This window comes from Athene cunicularia, assembly GCF_003259725.1.
Source record: "Athene cunicularia isolate RWA chromosome Z unlocalized genomic scaffold, athCun1 chrZ_part1, whole genome shotgun sequence".
Taxonomy (NCBI): Eukaryota; Metazoa; Chordata; class Aves; order Strigiformes; family Strigidae; genus Athene; species Athene cunicularia.
In genome coordinates this window covers 21,518,579-21,541,694 of record NW_020799142.1, presented here as the reverse complement: position 1 = coordinate 21,541,694, position 23,116 = coordinate 21,518,579, and the positions used below count along the sequence as shown (strand labels likewise).

The 23,116-nt window shown below is 37.0% G+C and overlaps 1 protein-coding gene across 1 annotated transcript in view; it reads right to left on the bottom strand.

Annotated features, from left to right (window-relative positions):
- Window positions 1–708: 708 nt before the first annotated feature.
- The window catches only part of WDR70 (WD repeat domain 70), a 136,324-nt gene continuing 113,916 nt past the window's right edge, over window positions 709–23,116 (bottom strand). Inside the window, exons 13-17 of the mRNA XM_026865813.1 lie at window positions 13,899–13,999; window positions 12,373–12,452; window positions 10,293–10,409; window positions 9,744–9,906; window positions 709–1,952 (exon numbers count right to left, since the gene is read on the bottom strand). Coding sequence (XP_026721614.1) covers window positions 1,868–1,952; window positions 9,744–9,906; window positions 10,293–10,409; window positions 12,373–12,452; window positions 13,899–13,999 — 546 coding nt within the window. The 3' untranslated portion in view covers window positions 709–1,867. The remainder of the gene's footprint in view (window positions 1,953–9,743; window positions 9,907–10,292; window positions 10,410–12,372; window positions 12,453–13,898; window positions 14,000–23,116) is intronic.

Sequence of the window (23,116 nt, the reverse complement as noted above, 5' to 3'; positions counted from 1 at the left end):
AGAAGGAAATCATATGATAAAATAGTGATGCGGAACAGTGCTTAAAAAAAAATAATCTAAACTCTGCTGATTATCAGGACCACACACTTGAGGTTAGGAAGGCGATTAAGTGCTTTGCTAAATATAGCCTTAAAACATGCCTTCAGAATCTATTCATAATTAAGAATGCTTGATTGTTTAGGATGTCTATTACTCTCTAATCTTAGTGGAAATGCAGATTTCCTGCTATATTACATATTATTATAATCACAATACTTAGCATATTATGTATTATTACAATCACAATATAAATGCCTAGAACTAACCTAGGTTGTGTTCTCCTTCCCTAAAGGACATTAGTTTTAAATCTGTCCTTCGCTTTATGACATTAAGAATTGCAATTTTGTGTTAAACAATGAAAACTGTCAATATTTAAGCCACAACTTTATAAAAGATAGTATCAGTCTTCAGACAGTGTAAGGCAGAATATATGTAATTTGGGCATACAACAAAGTCACAAGATACAAAGATCTGATAATAAATACACAGCTCTGCTCTATCCTAACACTTATGAATACAATACTATGAGATACTACATATACTTAACAGGAACACCATTAAAAAAGAATAGACAAGTTTTCTAAAATTCACACAAAGTGTGAACTTCGTTATACTTGAAACAAAGGGGGCAATTTGTGAAATCTTAACTAGAAAAAAATAAAAAGGAGGCTCAGAAACTGTATTATTTTATTTATGTACTTAAAATCATTGAACACTCATGACAAAGCATTTGTAAAGTTGGCAGTAATTGAAAATTTGGCAATATAATTAATTCACTGGAGTTGTATTTATAATTAACTATTTTTCACTTAAAACACAAAGCTAAAAACAGACAGAGCGCGCTGTTTTTGCACAATATAATTAATTCCTTATTACAAAATTCAGATGTGGGATTACAATCCAGTGTAATGCAACAATCCCTTTTTACGCTGTATGTCAGGAGCACCACGCCCCAGCACGGGCTATGGCTTTTAACACAGCGCCCTTACCCTTGTGCCTCTGCCAACACACTGTGGTTGCTGTCATGTATGTGCCCTGTAACGCACCCTGGACGGGTGCACACCAGCACGCACTATCCCCCCCACTCCTCACAGCAGGAAAAGGGAGGTGGGACCCCTAGTCAACAGACAAGGTCCTCAGCCAGTGAAATGCCCTGGTTGAGAGAATTTTCTACAACGCTGACCATATATCACCACAGCTCAGATTTGACCAGGCTACAAAACCCCCTTCGAGTGGTTCTCCTCAGAGCAGCGAGTCTGTGATCAGAAGCCCTCCCCTTGGGATTGGGATGCCACCCAACAAAACTTCCCTCCCCTCCCCTCTTGGTGAGTTGAATACTTCTTCTGGGTATCCTTGAATAAGCCCTCGCCCCCTTGGGCGAGCGATCACACAGAATCATCTAGGCTGGAAAAGACCTTGAAGACAATCTTCTGGGTACCCTTGGGTGAGAGGCTTCTCTTTCAGTGAGTGTGTGCACACTTTGAGTCATCATTTCTTATGGGCCATCATTCTTCTGTGTCATTGTGTAATAATAAGTTCCCCAAGTGGTACACCGAACCTATGGTTTGTTAAATGTCATTGGAGCATTGTTTTGGTCAGCCCCATCATCTTTTTGGTTTCAGATGTTTGGATTTGGTTACAAATTAAAGTTTGTTCACCTTTATCATTTGTGTGAAGCTGCTTTGGTATGCCTCCATAAAACACGGCAATAAGTTTTACAAACTGAAGTAATTTTTGCTTTCAGATTTTGATTCACTACCAAAAATAAAGAAATAAATGCTGCACTTTTATTTCAAATGCTCTAAAATTACCCTTTAAAACAAATTTTTTAAATTTTACGTTTTTTCCACTCTGGCTTGTCTGTTTCATCATCTTCTGGTTCCACTTCTGCAAAAACTGTTTTCGGCTGTGTTCTAGAAAACATTAAAAAGATTAAAGTCATGCTCAGACAACAATTTTTTTGTCAGAAACTATATTAGACATGCACTAGACACACATGACATCCTTTCCATATGTAAAAAAGCAGCATCCTAGACTTGACAATTTTTTCATTTTCAATACAAACATATCAACTAACTTTCTAAGAACTGAAGAAACTTGAAGCTCTCAAGCAAAGAACAAGCATAACAAACACACATCTTTTGCAAGTCTTATTTCCTCATCAGCTTGCAATCATTATCTATGTATTCCATGAATAAAATTAAGATAGAAGGGAAGAACAAATCAATTTAATACAATGCTAGAAAAATGGGGCCACAAGTCCTCTCATTCCATTATTTTAAAAAAAGAAACCTCCATTTTGTTACACTGTAGTATGACAGCAGCCAGTAAGTGAAAACAGAACAGCTAAGCCAGGTTTCTGGATTAGCCTATGCATAAAAAAAACAGTCTCTCCTCCAGAGACTTTATCTAGTGCTACCATAACATTAAAAACCTCATGATCTTCATATGAGAACAGAGTGTATCCTGCAGTCAAGCTTGATAGTATCTATTCCTCCACTGTTTACTTGTATTTTAAATAACACTTAAACTTTATAAAAATAATTATTGATTACTTTTTAAACGAACACAGTATCAAGTAGCATTTCAATAGACTGTTTGTACATTCAGTTCCCCTGTTTTACACTTTAATCACTGCATGGTCCCCTTTTCCAACCTAATTCTCAGCACAATCACTGTGGAGCTTGAAACTACCAGGTTTCTGATGCTGGCTGCGCTCAACTTCTGATTACAACAGACACAACAAAGTATAAAATGCAGCCAAGGCAGTAATCATCTCAATAACATATTAACTAATGTTTTTACAGAAGTCTAAGGATGTGAAGCACTATTATTACAACAACTGTTACTTGGCAAACTCTACAAAATGTGTAAACCTTAACAAAATTGTGTCTGCCTTACCTAACACAATAGGCATAATTCAGTGTTGACAAGTAATAGCAATTATTAACAAGCAATAGCAATTAGACAAGCATTGTTGAAAAGTAATAGCAAGCCATCAGCTATTAAAGAGCAGGATTGTTCACTTGTTAAATATGTGGCACAAAATAGCTTTAAAGTCACCAAAACTAGTCAAAGACAACTTCCCTTAGCTATAGGATCTTTCTAGTACCTGCCTTCTCCTCCACCCTCCAAATTTGCCATGGAGATAAGGAGTATATGGAAGATGTTCCAGACCTACACTACTGGAAGTTAGATGAGTCATTCTGTTCTCCGTGGAACAAGGAGCTAAGATTAAAAAAAAAATTCCACTTTAAAAAATTTGAAAATAGTTACATAAACTCTACTCACCCAATCATTAAAGGAGGATTGGAAAAAAATTTTTTAAAAAATCACCATTCAATCCAAAATGGACACCAGGACTGAAGGCTTTATTGGTCAAAATACTGGATTTTGTTAGCTGTTGAAAAGGTGGAATTTTTGGAACCTTTTTTTCAAAACATACTGATGGAAGTTTATTTAGCCCATTTTAACAGCATACCTTCCTTTTATCACAATAGATGCAAGACATCTAGATGCCACATAGGATCACATTAGGTTAGTACTGAGATGCTTGTTAATAAAGTGCAATGAAATCCAGTGTAAACCTGTCATTTGTGACCACAAAACCTTCAACTGTCATAATTGTGGTTAGAAACATCCAACCAAGAAGAATTTATGAAACAAGCAGCAGAATCTATTTCCAGGATAGGAATGGCACAAAGTTACAGACAGCTAATGGAAGTACACTACTGAGTCCAGTAAAGCTAGGGGTGGAGGGAGACGATAAAAGAAACTATCATAATCTAGCAGTAACCAGCTAAAGCAAAAACGTACAGGGGAAATCAGGTCTGCTTGCTATCTTGGTTTTTAAAATTACCATGAAATGGCTGTAGCCTCAGCTCAGCTGAAATGTAAACTGTTCCACCTCCGCAAGCTACACAGCAGTAACTGGGGCACCTAGGGTGATTCATATGCCTGACCATTTTAAAGACATAAGCATAGAAAACATTGTTCCTGTTATAGCATTATCAACAGTGATAGTTTAATTTAAACGCAAATTGTTCTGCTTAACTGCATTAGAGATCGCTAGTGTAGTAGGAGTTTGCTGCGTGCTTAATATTTATTAAAAAAATCAAAACAGGTTTGCTACCTCTAAGTATTTTTATTTCTGAGGGCTAAATAATACATGTGGGAAACTGTATCATTCTTCTCCATCAACTTTCTCGATTTTATTTATCCTTGACTTTTGGGGTTGATTTCAGTTTGTTAGGGATCTTCTTGGCAGGTCTCATGGGAGACTACCATGGAGGGCAAAGGGACCCAGAAGAGCTGGCTGATCTTTGAAGATAATCTCCTCAAAACACATTCCACCCCATGAACAGAAAGTGAAGCCTAACAGAATCCTACTATGGATGCACAGGGATCTCCTGACAGAGAGAAACCCCAAACAGGAAGAACAGAGACAGGAAGCAGGGAGAGCCTTAGCCAAAAGGAACAGAAGTATAATGTGAACATGTAGAAACGGAGTCAGGAAAGCCAAAGCTCAGCTGGAGTTGAAACTGCAAAGAAACGTGAAAAGCAACAAAAACAGTAAGGGCTTCTACAGCTAGACTGACAACCAAAGGAATGCTAAGGAAAATGTGCTCAATGGGGCAGGTAAGCCACTAACATAGGGTACAGAAAAGGTCAAGGTATTTGATACTTTTTTTTCCTGTTTTCCCTGAGAAGGTCTGTCCTCAGGTTTCCAAGGACCCCTGAGGGAGTAAGACATTACCAACAGAAGAGGAAGACAGAGACAGGGAGTTATGTGGCTCACTGGACATACACAAATCCATGAGATCAGATGAGATGGACCCAAAGGTACTGAGGGTGCTGGCCAGTGCCACTGCAAGGCCAATCAAATCTTTCAGAGGTCATAGTGCCTGGAAGAGGTTCTTGATGACTAGAAAAGGCAATCATCATCCCTATGAAGGGTAAATGGAGGACTGGGGGAACTACAGGGTTGTATACCTAACCTCAGTCCCTGGGAAAGCTATGGATCAAATCCATATAGAAGGCATTTCTAGGCACTTGGCAGACAAGAAGGTGACAGGGAACAGCCAGCACGGATTTAACAAGGGCATACCATGCCTGCCAACCAGACTGCTGGAACAGGCTGCCCAGAGGTATTGTGGAATCTCCATCCTTGAGGATATTCAAATGTGACTAGGCAAGTCCCTGAACAACATGAATCTAATTAGACCTGAGCAACCTGATCTAAGTGAACATGCTTTAAGCAGGAGGTTGGACTAGACAACCTCCAAAGGTCCCTTCCTACCTAAATTATTCTATGATCTTCTGCTTCCACATGACTGACTGAGCTGAAACCAGTATCTCATACTCTCGCAAATGCATTCTTACTGTGGGTTACACTAACAGGCTGCAAACAAGAACCGGAAAACAAACTAACATAATTTATTCACTCTGCATGCTTCTCTATTTCAGTGGTTTTCAACATATTTAGGTATGCAGACCCCCTAAAAAATTTCCAGAGGCCATGCAGACTGCTTTAGAGCCACCATAATCCCTCTGGTTATGGGTTGTTTTTCTTAATTACCTTTCATGGATCCAATAAAAGAAGCTCATGGATATGTGAGGTTCACAGACTAGCAGCTAAAAAAATACTGCTACAGCTAACCAGCTGGAGATAACAATTGCATATCACAGCATCTGACTCATGTTGCAATTACTTTTGAAATTTGTGTTTATATTGCACTGAAACAAATTAAAAGAGACTTTCAAGCATGCCTGGAAACCAGAATAATGTAATAAAGGCTATTTCCAGACTGAAAAGTGAAGGTTTTCACCATTGGGCTCTTTTGTATTCCTTATCACACCAACCAGTCTAACTCTTCTCTGAATCTCAGGGGCTTCCCTCTCAAAATTGCCTATTTCCAAAAAGAAGATTTAGCTTAAAAATAGCAACATGTGACAATAAAATCACTGTTACAAAACATTCTGTTCAGTCCTTCTTCAACTGAAGATATTTGAGCCACTTCACATACTGGTACCACCACTGAAAAAAAGTTCTGTGATACAGCACAGCTACAGGCTTCAAGTCACTGCCTTTTGCCTGTGATAAGCAGCAAAACAGGGGCAACATCACTGAACTGAAAGGTGCTTTTTGAGAACTCTGGTTTATCTTGGTAGGGAGGGAAATTTCACCCTCATCTTTTCTTCTGGGAGAGAAGAGAGTTACATGTGGGCCTGATTAGGTCCTCAACTACAATGCTTAGTAATTCCTGATGATTCTTCAGAAGGACATGAAGTCATTATAGTATCTCTGTACAGCTGTGTTAAAACAAACAGCTCACAAAGAATGTAATTTTCAAACATTTACAACTGATGCCTCAAGTTCCTTTCCTGTAGTTCTTTACTTGAAATCTTCAATCTGTCCTGCTTTTCCCTTCACTCCACTGGAATGGCTGTTGCCAAGGTCTCCAACAAGCTTTTTCCTGAAAAATCTCATGATCTTTTCTTTCCTCATTCATTAAGATTTTTCTACTGTGTTGATCACATTTTTTGACACTTTATTCACACTGAGCTTCTGCGCAATGTCATCCCTGATTCAGGATGTACATCTTATCATCACCAGTATCCTTTTTCACTGATCTTTTCACCTCTTACGTACTTTCTCCTCCTTTTCTGGCTCAAATTTTAGGAGAAACAGAAAGGTCAGTCTAACGATAACAAGATTGAAAAAATTTTCGAGTGATAAATAATGCAAATGACTATTTGGCTTCAAGAATAAATTAGTCACCTTTAACTCCAACAAAAAGGAAATATTTTTACATATAATGTATAAACTAACAGCAAAAGTCATGTTGCAGGTATTTCTAACAAAAATTACTGAAGTGAAACTACAATTTAAAAAGTATGAAGTCAGTTATCTGATTTAGAATGACCATATCAGTATGGATCAGGATCAGATGAACCCTTAATCCAGTCATCAAAGAGTTATGAAAACTCTACTCAATGAGAAAAAGAGCATTTCTTAGTCTTCTCACTCCAAAATTCTTTTAAAAACATCACTGAAGAAAATTAAGTAACTGTAGTTTTCTTAGACTTTTTCTTAAGAAGGAGAATGAAAAACCTCTAAGTGAATAATCACCCCGTTAGACAACAAAATCCTTGTCAAACAAGAGATATATTAAGTGGATAGTTTTATACCATATTAAGTGAAAACTCAGCACAAGAAATGTGGAAGAACTGACAGCAGAGAAATAAAGTAGTAAAAAGAATAAACACTATTTAAAAAAATTAAATATACTGGATGTATGTTTTCTAGGTGTCAAGACAGTATGTAATTTTAAGTATGTATCAGAATATCACCTTTAGTAACTCTATAGTATATCTTATGCTATAGCTAAAGAACCAGTTTCGCTAGGTATGTATATATACTGCTCATTATTATGAACTACTCTGATTTTACCAGGGCCACCAGAGACACTCTTACAATCCAATATTATTTGTACTTTGCATATTTTATTAAATATGCATCCATAAGTACACCTGTAAGATGTATGTTTACCCTGTACATAAAGCATGTCTTGTAAAGTCAGATATAGGATATAATTAACACAGCTTTCTACATTATCTGTCTGCAGGCAAGCAGCTAACAAAACCTATAACTGCCATTGGTCCTCAGCTGTTAATCCAGACCTTCATTTCTGAAAATAAAGAACATTACACAATTATAAAGTTTTTGCATCCCAATGTCTTAAATAATAACAACAACAACAATAGTAATAATAATAATACTCTTTGCATAGAGTATGTCTGAAAGACAAGCTTTTAAGGCAAGGATAACGGCAGTTTCAGTGGCATGAGTACTACCAGCTGACAAAACCATCAAGGCAGCATGCTGCTGGCTGCAGTCCAACTCTCCACATACATATCACCGTCTGGTGTGTAAGTTAATAGCAGTCTGGACTTGCATCCTCCCCACTTCTCAGCCAGCTCTCTTCTTCCCCTGCAGCTACATCTTTACGAAGGCACTGTAATAAGATCTGCCCACCTGACACAGTAAGCCTGCTGTAATACAGCTATGTTTTAAAACTTTCATGTCTACTACATTGTAGGTGTCAAGGATGAAATTTAATATACAATCAATGAAGTTACTGAGCCAAAAATATACTGAGGTATCTATCTACCTGACGGAATGTGTGATTGCATTTACTTTTGAGAATGGATAGTTGCATATCTGAAATAAAAACCAGGTGCCTGCATTCGAAGTAAACTTCACCTCTGACAAACATAAGCTCCCAAACAATGAAAAATCAGTATTTAGTATATTCATTACAACTGTTACAGAATCAGAATGTCAAATATTCCTTCTTTGGTATCAAGGGTGATCCTGTATAATGCACTGGTTTGATGTACAACACCAAATGCCATACTCATGAATTACCAGTATGCTATACTTATTAGTTACCCAGTCAAAGCCAGGCTGGGTCACTGACCTTCTCAAGATGCTTTGGAACAGCTATTCAGTTATCTTTTGCGAACATGTGGGTCAAGTCAGAAAACAAGTGTCACCACTAGAAGCAGCTACGATTCTTAATATATTTTGGTTTTCTGTAAAGAGGTGGCGATTGTTTCACTAAAGAGCTAAACGCTAATAAAGAAAGTACAGTCAGTAAAGTACTAACAAAGGTAAGCCTAGGAGATAAAACACGGGGCTGCAAACAAAAAAGATAAGTTTGTTACTGGCAGACTATTTCATCTCTTCAAAACCTTTTCCTTATGCATTTTGAAAATACTACTTATACTAGATAAATTATTTTGCAACAAAACCATTAATGGTAACAACAAAACATGAAAAATTTTACTAAGTTTTAGAGTGGTAGTTTCTGTTCATTACTATGAAATGCATTTATTTTAGTACTACTGTGAATGTATTAATTTAATGGTTTGAATTGTATTTATTTTTAGAAAAAAAATCTTTAGTAAAAAGCATTCTAGAAGCATACTGCAAAATTTTCACTGTAACACATACATGCAAATACTACACTCATACACAGAATTTAAACTGAGTAAATTACCATCTGTGGGATTACCAAGATTTTACTACCATAATCTTGATGAGGGTCTGTAATTTATGTAACAACAACTGAAAACTTATTTTGTTAAGTTGAATTTTTGGTAGGAGATTTTATCAGAGCAATTTTTAGTATTGTTATATCCTTAACAAGTTAATTCAAGCAAGTGCTCAAGTCTTTATGTAGGAAAATTCAAATAAAAACTTGCACAATCTGAGAAATCTTCTAAAATATACTGTCTTAAAACCAAGTGAATATTTAACCTAAAACTGAGTCAGAACCACAGGGCATATTGGAAAATTTATCTTCCCAGTCTATCAGTGGAACAGTAACTTATTAAAAGGTATATTGCAAATTCAGGCATTGATTTGCAGAAGATTCTACATTCTAACCAACTTAGAAAGCTTTAAAATAATTTTCTAGCATGACAGGTACATTTTTAAAATGGCAATGTCAAATTTTAACAATTTAACCTCCTAGAAACTTCTCTTCATAGAAGAGTATAGGCTATTCTTGGTTTACATATTTGTGGCAGAAATCCAGAAAAGGCAAAGTATAGCATTAAAAATGCGTGTCTTCTATTTTTACCAAACTCCCACTAGCGTCCGGAAATATTACTTGTATTTTTCATTGTTTCCTTACTTAGCATATGCTGGAGCAACCCAGTATGGATTCTCCTCCGCTTCCTTTGCATGACGTAAAATAGCCTCTCGAGGGTTGCTATCATCTGTCTTATCCAGTGCAATATTCTTGACTATGTATGATGACAAGGTACCTCCATGAGTTCCAACACGCCCACCACGACCTGTGGAGAAAAAAAAAAAATAAAAAAAAAAATAGTATTTTAGAGAAAAATATTTAAGAAATAAACAAAGAAATGTTGTATTGTGTCTGTAACTGATCTGTCACAAAGAAGTTATTTAATACTACAGGAACAGTCTTAATTTAGAGCTGCATTCACATAAGCGTTTTACTGATTATATAACTTGGAGTAAGTCACTGTGATTATTAATTTATTCCAGGCAAGCACTCCAATCAAAGACCAACGTCTTACAGTGCTGGACACTGTCCATACATATATAGTACAGTCACCACCCAAAACAGTTTGAATGCAAATCTCAACAAGTGTAGAACCCAAGTATGATGGTCCCTTTGGCATATGACAGTCTGAAATGATTATGTCTAGGTTACCTGGTCCTGCTACTGGAGGTTCAGGTTTGTGAGACTTCATGGGGTCCAGCCTATCCTTCTCCAGCTGTTTCCTGGTGCTTCGCTGCCGAGGCTCACGGAACATCGGAAGCGCGTGGGCTGAAGGGTCACATTTTGGGGAAAAAGCAATGTTAGAAATTCCATATTCTTTTCAAGGTTTTAATTACAAAGACTGGGATTCTTCCTTGAAATAGAAAAGGTGGCAGAAGCAGCCTCCCAGTTCTTCTGTATCCAAGCAGTGGTTTACTGAGGTGTATTTTAGAGAGCTGCTTTCTGCTGAAAGCAGACAGATTTTCAGGGTTCCTTCAGGCAGGAGCCTTTAATCTGCAATACTGTTTGCACAGTTTATGTATATTTAATTTAATCCTCTCATTCAGTTCTCAACATTAGCACTGTGACCAACCCACTGCTCTTTTCTTAACTTTCCATGTTTCTACAGCTTTCTAATACTCTAATAGCATGACAAAACCCTAGATGCATTCTTGGATCTAAAACAGAGAGGCAGAATCCCCTCAATGATCCAAAACATAGTGTTTCTGCATGTGAAGTCACAATCATGTTCCTTCTTAAATTATGAATCAAGGTTGGAAGAATACATCTAACTGAGTCAATCTGGCTAAATTCTCATGATTAAAAAATTCTGTTTCCTCATAAACCTGTTATCTTCAGTCATAGTAATGGTTTTGGTCTGCTCAGACAAAAGACACATTTGTCAGCAACAAAGAAACACCATGTTAAGGGACATGGTTTTCTTGTGGTGAGTTTAGCTCTTACATTCAGGTATGCTGATTATTGCTGTTTCTGAAAATGTGGAGAATTGTGTTGTGGTCAAAAGACCCAACAAAGATAAAACCCAGACAACAAATCTTAAATCTGGGGGCACTGGCTCTATATTGAATAAAAAATGGAAGGCAGCATCCAGGGACCCAGCAGTTTGATTCTTCATCTTATTTCTAGAAGCCTGCTAAGTTTATTAGCCTGAGTGAAGTCCCAACCAGGTGGCACAGCAGTAGATCTTTGGAAATAAATGTTTAGGGTTTATTTTTGCATATTGCCTGGGACAGTTTGCTGGCAAGCACTAAGCTTGATCGATTTGAATAGAGCATCTGAGGGGACAAATGAACAGATCCAAGATTTTGCCATTTTTGGAGTCAAGGTTGGCTAAGAGAAACCCAAACTGGGTATTCCTGTGTTTTAAAAAGTAACATCTAATCCCTCAGAGTAACATTCCTGCATTTTAAATAGCTATTACAGCCAATACTGAGATTAAAGGGCAGCTAGAAATCCAAAGGGGAGGGGGAAGAGGGAAAAAAAAGAGGAGAAAGAGGAAAAAGGAGGCAGTTCATTTTGCAGAAGGACTTCTGAGATCTTCAGTTCTCTCCAGTTCTACCCATAAGTTTAAAAGACAGACCTCTAACCTCTGAAAAGTTTCCAAAATACGCAACAAACTTTAAACTTGCAAAGCAAATCCTTATAACGTTTTTCTGCATTCCTTGATATGGAAGTATCCTTATTTAGTTTCAAAATGAAAGAAATGTGGAAGAAACAGTTAAAGAGCTAAAACTCAGTGATTGAATTCCAAAACTTTGCATAATTGGGATCTAAATCTTTGAATGGCATTTATAATTTTTTTTTCCTAAACACATCTACACTCAACAATTAAGTTATGCAAAACTGAAGATTTAAGAAAGCTCCAGATTTTTGAGGTGTTTTTTTTTGGTTGGTTGGGGGTTTTTGTAGGTTTTGGTTTTTTTTTTTGGTGGTGGTGTTGTGCTTGGTTTTTTTTTAGGCAGTTGCCATTTCAGGATTTGAAGTGCATCAGAACCTAGAAACCAACCCCTATTAACAACCTTACAGAGCATACAGAATATATACCTTTCTAGTTGTGCAAGTCTACAAAAAAATCTGTATGAAGCACTAACATCTCACTCCAATGAACAACACTTAATGAAAGACTGCTACTTTTCAGAGGAAAAAATACAAAGCTAAATGATCTGCAAATATTTTCAGACCTGGGAAAGTGCTAAGGGTGCTGCTATAAAGATAGGTTTAAATTCCTTACGTGTTATAATGTAATCCTGTGTAAGAGTCTCTGCTTGTCTCTCTTTTCGTTTTGTTTTGACCACACATAATTTTGCTCCCCTAGGAGGAAACATACAGCAGTTCAATTGATCTGTTTATACCAAACAGAAACCATTTTTTACTCAAGACACAGTCTCAACAAAATTATATAGCACTGTAAATATTCATGAATGTATCTTTGTCTGTCCATGCACATGTGAAGTAGGGTGGAAAGATCAGTGCTTTTGTAGCATGTAACATGAGGAAATAAGGGTGGAAGATTCACACTTCATTTGTCCACAGTACTTGTAGCGCGCACATTGAAAGTGGTCCTCTCCAAACATGGGCAATTATTTACTCCTAGAACTCCTCCTAAGCAGCAGAGGTGGCAGTTACCTAACCAGAGATGCCTGTAACACTGCAGCAGAGAAGACTGCATAAACCTGGCTGCAACAAGTTTAAACTGGTGGTATTGTCTTCCTCGTGATAAGTACCAGGAAAGAAACTGGGCACAAGACTGAGCTAGTGCTCTTGTGGTCTGTGCCTAGGAGACACAGGCTACCCTCTGGAGATGGGTCCAAACAATGAAGACCAACTCTCTTCTTCTTTATATTCACAGACCAGAAAAATTACATTTATTTCTGGTGATCTTGCAGACCAGAGTTTATCTTCACATCCAAGTGTCTAGGTCACAGTAAGTATCCGGAAACTGTGAACTGTAACACAGTATGTTTTTCTGGATGTCAGTGAAACAAATACAAGTGTATATAGGGGAAGAACATCTTATTCATACTACTCATTGTAGATGAAGTGTACATTTCCTCCCTGCTGACAGGAAGGAAGCATGTCCCAGTTCTCCAGCCAGTCCAGACACTAAAAGCAAATTAACTGCAAAGGAAGTATTTATAGACAAGTTAAGTCTTTTTCTTTTCATTCCAGGTTAACAAAGTCACCTTTTGATTCACTACCATCTTTTCATTAGATGTAGAGGCAAAATTCACATGTGATAGGTAGGGGGTGGGGGAGAAAGCCAGCAGTAGAAAGACGGAAATGTGCTTCCTTGGTTTGCACCCTCTCAAACTGGGTCTTCAGGTATTACTTCACAGACACTGAAGTTTAAGTTAATGCTTCTAAACAAGATTTTTACTTCATTAAAAAAAAAGGACATCAGACAATGTAACTAAATACAAGAAATATCCTTCCAATAAGACCACATCAGCAACCTCCAGGAGATCAGATGAAAGGCAGATTTCATGCAATTAAAAATGAAAGTGTGTGTAAATTCAGGTAGAACAGCCAGCATACTGCACCATGAAAAGCCCAGAGGAAAATGAGCCACTTTTCAGAATCAAACTAGTTTGTTTGTATTTTTTTTCTTTCTACTGTTACTAAATAAGTAAAAATCTGCAAAACAAATGTTACTAAATCAGGCTTTCTCATTTCTTAGTATAATGACAGAATCACAGAATCAGGCTAAAGTTGAGGAAAAAAAAAAAGTGTTCTTAATCATTAGTCACAATTACATACCTCTGGCTTTTGACAGGATCATAGTACACTTTGGCCAAACCATTTCCTGTACCAACCATGATCTGATTCAGCTTGGGATGCCAAAGGCAACGCACAACACTCTGGAATAAAGCAACATATTGATAGGTAGTTGGTAATTTATCTAGGCCTTAGAATTAATATACATATTGTCAAATAGTGGACCCAAGTTACAAGCTTAAGCACGTAAATGAGTATGTGAATAATGAATAAAAGTTCCTCTCCAGAACACAACACAGTGTAAAAGAAGTGATAATACATGGAAGCAGGCAAAGAAGGAAGTACAGGTTGGTGGCAGTGTGATAACCAGTGGTTTTCACAGGCTAACCGCTCCAGGTCTTTGTTGGCATAATGGAAACGGAAAGTTAAAGGGGGATTTGATCCAGAACAATGAAGTGCTTCACATACAGCAACGCAGGCCTTCATGACTTTTGCATTCTTAATTTTTAATTCTTTCACCCTGTTCTTTATCTGTTTTTCCCTTCTCACACAGTGCTGACCTTTCACTGACTGACTGCAAAACCAGAGTGTAGCTGATTTTCACTCTTGGTTCTTTCTTTCCTAGAACACCCAGAACCACTTGGTATTTGAAGCCAATGTCTCACAGTTCTATCATCCTTCTGGTCAGCAGAGAAACTAACTTTCAGACATTAAGAGTATTGTTTTATACACAGTGTAGCTCTCCCTGTGACTTTGAATCTCCACGTGATTACTGTATTCAGTCTGATTCAGCAGGCCAGCACAGAAGCTCTGTAAGACTCGAGCTTCTGACTCCAGAGAGCCAAAGTGGGCACATTCTGCTGAAGGACAACACATCTTAACACACAAAACCTGCACATGCATCTGACTAACTGGGAGAAAAAACATCTATTTTGGAGAGATAGTAAATCTTTAAAGGGATAAAACTGAAGACAGGTCTCAACAGTGTTTGTATTGCCTGTGTAATAAATGTATCCAGAGCTAGCAGGATGCATCATCCTGTCAGTATTTCACTGAACAATGTTCATTTTACTAGCCCTTTTTTTTTTCCCTAAGCTTACTACTTTTCCTTTCAAAAAAGCCAGGAATAGATTCTTCTCAAAGTGAATTAATAATTCAATATTCAACCACTTTGATCCATTTATTATTAAAGTATCTATATATGTATTTTTTTTTAATTTACATAGTACAGCACATGGAATTCACAAAATGGAAACCACTAATGTATTAACAAGAGAAATACAGCAAAGCTAAAATATAGTTAGCAGTGTAATACAGCCCTATAACTTGGGAGATGACAACCATCTATTCTGGAAAGGAATGGTTATGTATCAGCTCTAGTGACTCCTGAATCACTTCCCATTTCATGTTCCATACTGTTTCTGGTTTGGTCCAGATCCAATTATTTTGAATGTTATGAGTCCCATAAGAAAAAATACTGAAAAATTCTGAAGCCCATTCAGCCATCATGAATCAGCAATTCATTTTACTGCAAGATGACGGATGGTTCTTCTGAGCTGTTTTTCTGCTGTGCTCTTGTTTAGGAAGAAAAATTGAGTGAGATGAGTTACATGAATCAACTCACCATTCTTTACAAGGTTCCTCTGTAAAACATCCTCCTTCTACATAAATATGCATACAACATTATACCTTCACATTCGCTTACAGGTACAAAGAAACCTGGCTTGTTTATTATGAGACAATTCAAGGAGAACTATCTTTTTACAGGTAACTCTGAAGTACAAAGTAGAATTCTGATAATGCATTATGCCCATGATCCCTGCCCCTAGCAACCAAAATAACCAATACAGTGTTGCTAATAAGTTGTTTGATTTAAATAAGAGATTCTTACATACTGTTATGTAATGCTCCAAATGCTACAGTAACTCTTAAAACACACAAAGTTAGTAATAAGTATGGAAGGTTAAAGGTGGGTGGCCTTTTATTAATATTTATTGCATGTGTTTAGCCAGCCTTTTTAAACTTTGTAGTTAATGTGGTTCTCCACTTTCTACTGTCAAGGAAATGTATTTTATAGCATGGTACTGGATACCAGCCAACAAAAACAAAGCCTGAGACAGTGTGGCTCAACACTGATGGGAATTGCTAAGTTTCTAACTTGTCAAACATGCAGAGCACACTTAAAACCACAATGGCACGTGTTCCAGAGGAGGCAAAAGAAACTGCCATTAAATGAAGCCCTATAAATCTTCTGAAACTGTAAAACGTCCCCAGAAGATAATTTTTAAAAAACTAAACAAATACAAGTTCTGAACATGTAAGTAATTTTATTAATCTACTGGCATATAAATCTACTTTATAAGAAATAATAACAACTACTGATGCAGATTTTCAGATTATTTTACAAATAGACAATACTTTAAAAGACCAAATTACTGAACTAAATCCTAATAATTTCTCCCAATCACACAATCTGAAATAAGTAAATATTCTAAGCATCTATACAACAAAGGGATCATCGTAGACTAGGTCTTAACATTGGGAGTGAGGGAGAAAATCTTTATCATACAAAAATAATTCTTAAAGAGCATTTATCCTTCAATGCCTCCAAGCTTCCTATAATTTACACTTCGAATAACTCAGGTAGACATCTTTATCACTGGAAATGCTAAAATTTCAGCTCAAATTTCAGCTCAAAGAAGGTCCTACCTTCCAGCTCCCCAAACAAGTAAGTGCATTAATAGGAGGAAAAGGAGTGTTTTCCTGGCTTGGCCTACCTGTGCACAGAGGTAGAAACCCACCTTCTGATACTGAATTCTACACAATTATAGAATGGTTTCAGTTGGAAGACAGCTCTGGAGATCACCTAATTCAAGTCCCTTGCTCCAAGGATGGTCAACTACTACAGATAGCTCAAAACATTGTCCAGTTCGGTTTTGAATACTTCCAAGGACAGAGACTCGACAGCCATTCTGGGCGACCTGTCGCAATGTATGACCACCCCCACCATAAAAAACCCCAAAACAAAACAACCCCCACACCACTTTCTTACATTTAAGTAGAATTTCCTTTAATTTGTTTTGTGCCTATTGCCTTCTGTCCCCTTTCAAGTATTTATACATAAGACCCCCCATGAGCCTCCTCTTCTCCAGGCTGTGTGATCCTAGCTCTCTCAGCATTTCCTTCTGTGCCAGATACTCCAAGCCTTTCACCACTTTCGCAGTCCTTCACTGGACTCACTCTAATAAATTTATCTCTCTCTTGTGCTGGGAGCTCAGAACTGGAACTGGCACTACAAATGTGTCTCACCAGCTGTAGAGGGGAATCATGGCCTCCTTCGACCTGCTGGTAACACTCCTTTGCCTGATGCAAACGCCCACAGGCTTCTTGCTGCCACTTTCTGTTTCTCTGAGATGGAAAGGAGATTTGCCATTCCACAATCTCTTTATAAGAATAACTTGTTTCATTTTAAGGTTGCGCTCCGCAATGGAACACAACACAAACAAGGTGGTACTTTAGTTGCACTGTCCCTGAGACAGGAGATCAGGCTGGAACCAATAAACTCAGCAGTTAAGAGCAAACTGCAAGCTCTCAATCCCACCTATAAAGGTGTTTTCATGCTTAGTAAAAGAGCAGGGAAATAGATTGCCTAACATTGCTTAGAGCAGAGAATTAGATTGCTTTATGGAAATCTAGCAGAAAACACTTCACTAATCGTAAGTTTGGTTGTAAGGAAATCCTGTGGATGACAGCTCCAAGGTTCAGAAAATACAAACACCAGACCACCACCAACAAAGTTAACTAATTCTAAATTCAAGAATTCAACACAGAAAGACTTAACCTGTTTCTTATATTTAAAGTTGAAACAAGACAAATCAATATAGATTCTGAGATCCAAAAAATTCCAGGTCATATCTCAGCTTTGCAAACAGAAAAAAATTTCTTATTATAATAAATAGGAATGATAAAATGCAGAATGTATCATCACAAAAACACCTTCAATATTAGAAAGAAAATTTCTGTAATGGCTGGTGCTTTGAACAGTATATCTTTGTAGAATGAAGACCTGGAAGACGGTCATAAAAATCCTGAAAATAATTTTTCCATGGAACTGATGTGGCCAGCTTTGTGACAGCAAGATCTGAAAATTCAGCACTCACAAAAAGACAATTACTAGTAACGATTTAAAAGCTGTTTGATACTTTTGCTGTTGTAAAAGCATTAAGTTCTTCAAATGAAATCAATCTGAAAAGTCTCTGGCAATGTCTGCTGCATATACACAGTAGTCTGCATTGCGAAATACTAGGAAAAGATTGTGAAAATATTTTTGTGAGGTCAGGCAGGGAAAATATTAAAAATTTTAACAGAAACACTCCAAAAGTAGCTTCTTCATTGTCACTATGAAAGAGGTTAGAATAGATTCAGTGGGTATTATTGATAGTAGGCCTTTCTAATTACTTACAGTTAAGATTGTCTTGTAATATTGACCTGAACTGAAAGTCAATTATCTACACAATTTTAAAGACTTTTTTTCCAACATAGATGAAAATGTTTATCATCTTAAACAACTGCCTGATAGTAATATGTTATAGTAGGAACTTATAGTTCCTTATAGTAGGAACATATTACTGATCTTGAAACTATCCATGCCTTTTTTTGAAGTTGCTATAATATTTTTTTAAATTGAAAATATGAATTACCCAAACATTAGATAATTTTTACTTTAAGCTAAGCACCATACTCACTTTAGACTTGCAGTTCTTTTAAAATAGTATATCCAGTTTTAGAAAGTTTTGCCTGTAATAACTTAAAAGCTTAATAATATGTAGTAATCTTAAACCATAAAACTCATAAATACGTAGAAAGGTGGCAGGCAAAAGCGATGATGTAACTATTCCCTAGTATGCTATTCCACCTGCATTTCTCCCGAAACACATGCAGTTCCAGCTGATGGCCAGTTCTGGGGTGGTTCATAAGTAGCCTGACCCCTAACAGTCTGTTCTTACCTCTGTGTTTCCGTTTGTATCATATAAGTAGAGCTGTTGCAGCAGGTAAACAGTAAACTACACCAGATATGTTTTCTGTTAGGTTATTCTCCATCTGGACTAGATCACTAGGTAACTACACGCATGGCTCTGCTGGTACTACACACAAAACAGTGCTATGACAAGATTTAACAGCAGTACCTCTAAATGAAAACCTGAAGCCTGAAACATAATTTACTGTAACACAGAATCAGACATTTATTCTAGCCTAGAAATATACCCCTGTGTTTAACAGGCAAAGTGAAGAATAACTGAAGCAGATTTCTCAGCAAGCAAAAGCTAATTACCTCAACTGAAACTGTCCAGAGCACTTGGGTAACACCCTGATGGGAGTAAACAATGCAGAGAGAGCATTTTACAAGGTCAGCAAGAAAAGATTAAAATGATTTGTGGCATATGAATGGAAAATTTACCCCTAGGATGAAACCATGGAGCTGTGGTAAGGTCATTAAACTACAGACTGATGTCAAGGATTCAAAGAATTCTCCTGGATCTTTGCTTATAAAGATGGTTCAAGACTGCAGGAGTAAAGGCAAAATTCATTTTTTTCAATTCCCTGGCCCATGCTTCAGGTAAACACACTCAGTTTTACAGCAAGGATAGAGCAGATCCAAGATGGGAAGGGTAATCTTGGGAGGGGTGGGTGGGGTGTCAATACAGGCTGGAGGCAGAAAGGTGAGGGAAGATTATTAAATTCTAGTTAAGAGGACCTAGGAAGTGTTGGAGATGTTTCACAGCGGGAAGAGGGACTGGAAGAGATTATGGGGTCATGAGAAGCTTTGGAGGGAATGCACTATGGAAAACATAGATAAAGCATATTAAGAAAAAAACCTGAGTAAATAGAGTAAGCATTCTCAGTTCCTACATATTACAGAGTATGTATAGTCTTCACATAAACATTAATTCTTATGCCCAAAATATTTTTCTACTACATTCCAGAGCTTGAGCAGTCACTTTATCTCACATCTTTTGAAACTAACAAAATGTAAGGTTGCCCATTATGTAACAAAATAAGGAGAGCATATATAAAGAATATCTCTTGAAAGCATCATTCACCTCTATCCTCTTTCAGTCCACTGCAAGAAAGCGAGGGAAGATTCAGGTTTCCCTCCATCGCTGTCTTCTTGTATCCCTGTACTAACATTTTACATATTTGTGAGCTGAAGCTGTACAAAAGCATTGATTTCTTATTTTTGCATTGCAGTTGAAACTTTAATTGATACCTGACAAAATATAACTACCTTTATAAGTATACAAACCCCATGATAATAGCCAAACTTTCATTCTTCGCGAATTAAACAGACATATGTGTGTATGCATATACTGATATAACGGAAAATGGAGGTCATAATTTGCTGCTAGACTGGTATGATACCAAATGTCACCATTTTCAAAAAAATTCCAAGGAATTTTCTATTTTGGACATAAACAGGAATCACCACATTCTTCTGTAGCACTTAGGTCAATGGGGCTATATTCTTTCCTTGCTACTGCAAGGAAAGTAAATTAGAGGGGCCATATTTTACAATAATGCATTTATTTTCCCTCTTTCAGGAGGTCTTACTGCTTTTCAATCAGGCATTGTTTTCTCTGGAAACAATCCCTTCTCCCTAAAGACAGTTAAATTTTAAGGTTAAATACCATGCATTTGTCTTTGAACACAAACATTTCACATGAAGTGTATTTTCAGGTAATGCATGATAATGTATTGGCTTTTTCAAGTTCATTAGTAAAGCTTCTCCTGCCATACAGGGAAGAGGAAAGAAAAACATGCTTCCATATCAGTTACACACTGTTGGAATAAGGCTTTAAAATTTTTCTTTCTCTTCACTTCAGATACAGCCTTTCATTCTTCTGTAATAGATCTCGACTCTCAGCCTGCTTATGTATTTGCTCCAAAATGACAGAATTTATTATTCAGTTATCTGCAGCTATCAGACCTTTAGGCTAAGTTCACTAAATTAGTGGCTGCTCCCAAAGATATTAGAGAAAACTGTTTAAACAGTAGAGACAAACAAATCTGGTAAATGGAGAAGATGCATCTATCTACTTCCACACCTACAGAAAATTACCCTTAGAAGGTGGAAATCTCTACTGAATTATGCTGTCATACAGCTAATACTGGTACTATCTGTGGTGAGTGTGCATCCAACATCCCATTTGTAACCTGGAAAAAGCAGAAGTGATTTCCCTGCAAATTACTGCTAGAAAAAAATACCGCTGATTCCAGATAACTACTGAAAATGCAAAGGGAATATGTTAATTCTAGGCTTTCACACATCTCTAAATGTTGAAGCAAGAATTCATGGTGTTTTGATGTTTCCTTCACGTGATGTTTCCACTTATTTTTTTTTTTAAAGTCTGTCAAAATTTAGATAAATTTCTGTAATCCTAAAGTGAAGTTGCTGACGTTTTGACAGTTGTGTCTGGAAATCAGCTAGAAGTTAAGAGAGCATAGACGTGACTCTCAGCTAGGACAATTGTTTCATAGCCTACCAGGCTTTTCTCCTATAAATTGCCTACAGTCATAAATCCTTCAATCAATAGAAATGAGTGCAAAAGTAACTCACTGTCTCCTACTTTGCTATTGGCAAGGTCAAAGCACAAGAGATGAAATGTCCCAGTGCTTTAGCAGGAGAGAATAAACATGAGTTGAGGGAAGCAAAGATCTTAGATGGGGCTTACCAAACTTAAGATGTCTACAACTCTAATCTTTAGACATCTACTCTTCAAATGCCAACAAACTTTCATCTCCCTTTATAGTTAAGGGAGAGAAATAAGCATTTTACAGTGGCCTTCATATAACCTGTTTTAGATATCTATTTTAGGATGAGATAAAAATCAGTCTGGATGTGTTTATTTTTCTCTGCTGATTAGAAAAGAAGCCTAGGGTGACTGGATCAGTTGCAGACATCTATATTTGGTCAGGTGAATCCCTGCAGCCTACAATGGCCAAAATAACTATACAAGAAAAACATAAAATTAACGAGGATCTATATTATAAAACTCAAGGATAAAGGATCCTTGAAGCCAAATTAAATACTTCTAGTGCAGAAAGAATACAGCAGATACAAACTCCTAAAACTGTCCAACAAATCTGTAGAATCTTTGCTTGAAAGATCAGGCCTAGCTCTGGAGATACTTAAAAATGAATGAGGATAAAAGAGAAACAAATACAGCCTATGTTTGGCCTTATTGCTTACTTCTTTCCTAACCTACAATCTAAGAAATAATTCCTTCAGAATCTATTCTGAAGATATACAATAGAAAAGTGACAGCGAGAGGTTGCTGCTCTAAGAAAATATTTTCAGTCAGGAAAAGAAAAACTTAAACAAACTTTCTCTCTTTCCTATGTGCAAGCTTTGCTTCAGTGGCCATGACGGTATGTGATGGTTTCTGTTTGAACAGCACTGCTCGGATTTGCTGCGCTTGGCTGTCCAGACAGCCAGATAAGTGACATGTCGGCAGGGAAGATATTGAACGTGTAAAATGACATTCTGACTGTGGTCGTGGACTCTGCAAGGACAGGTCACCACAGCAGTGGCCAAATGAGGCTTTCTGACTGAACTGAACATTTATCTTAAACCGTAGTTTTTACAAATTTCAACACAGCTGAAAAAAAACTTAGCCTGTCAAAAACTCAGTGCTTATACATGTACAACCATTTAAATTAGCACATCTATTCTGTTTTTTTCTCCTGTAAACCCCTACATACTCATTGTGAAGAACCGCTTGTGTATTGCAGTATCTTTTGAACAAGCTTAAAGCATAATTAATCAATACTACATATGAAACCTAAGTGCTTATTAGTTGGGTTTTTTTAAAGAAGCAGTAATGACCTCTCAAATTAACATTACCCAATACCTAAGCCTATTGTTACATTAAGTTATCTTTATATTTGAGAAGGGTAAGCAATTTCAAGCTTGTCCTGGAGTGAGGAATCAAATCTCAGTATGCCTTCCATCTTAATCTACTGTAGTACTGGAACTTGCACAACATTAAGTCCATCTGTCTTCAGTGCTACATCTTCTCAGAAGAGAAATGTACAAAGTTATTTCTGAAAAAGCTGTACTTATTTAATAGGATTTCTGTGTCTTTAAATAAATCATTAAAATATTTGGATGCTAACAGCTAAAGACAGCTTCCTTCTACCACAAAATCCTTCAACGATTGTTCCTCATATCTGTTTGGCTACCACCGCTTTTAAACAAATTT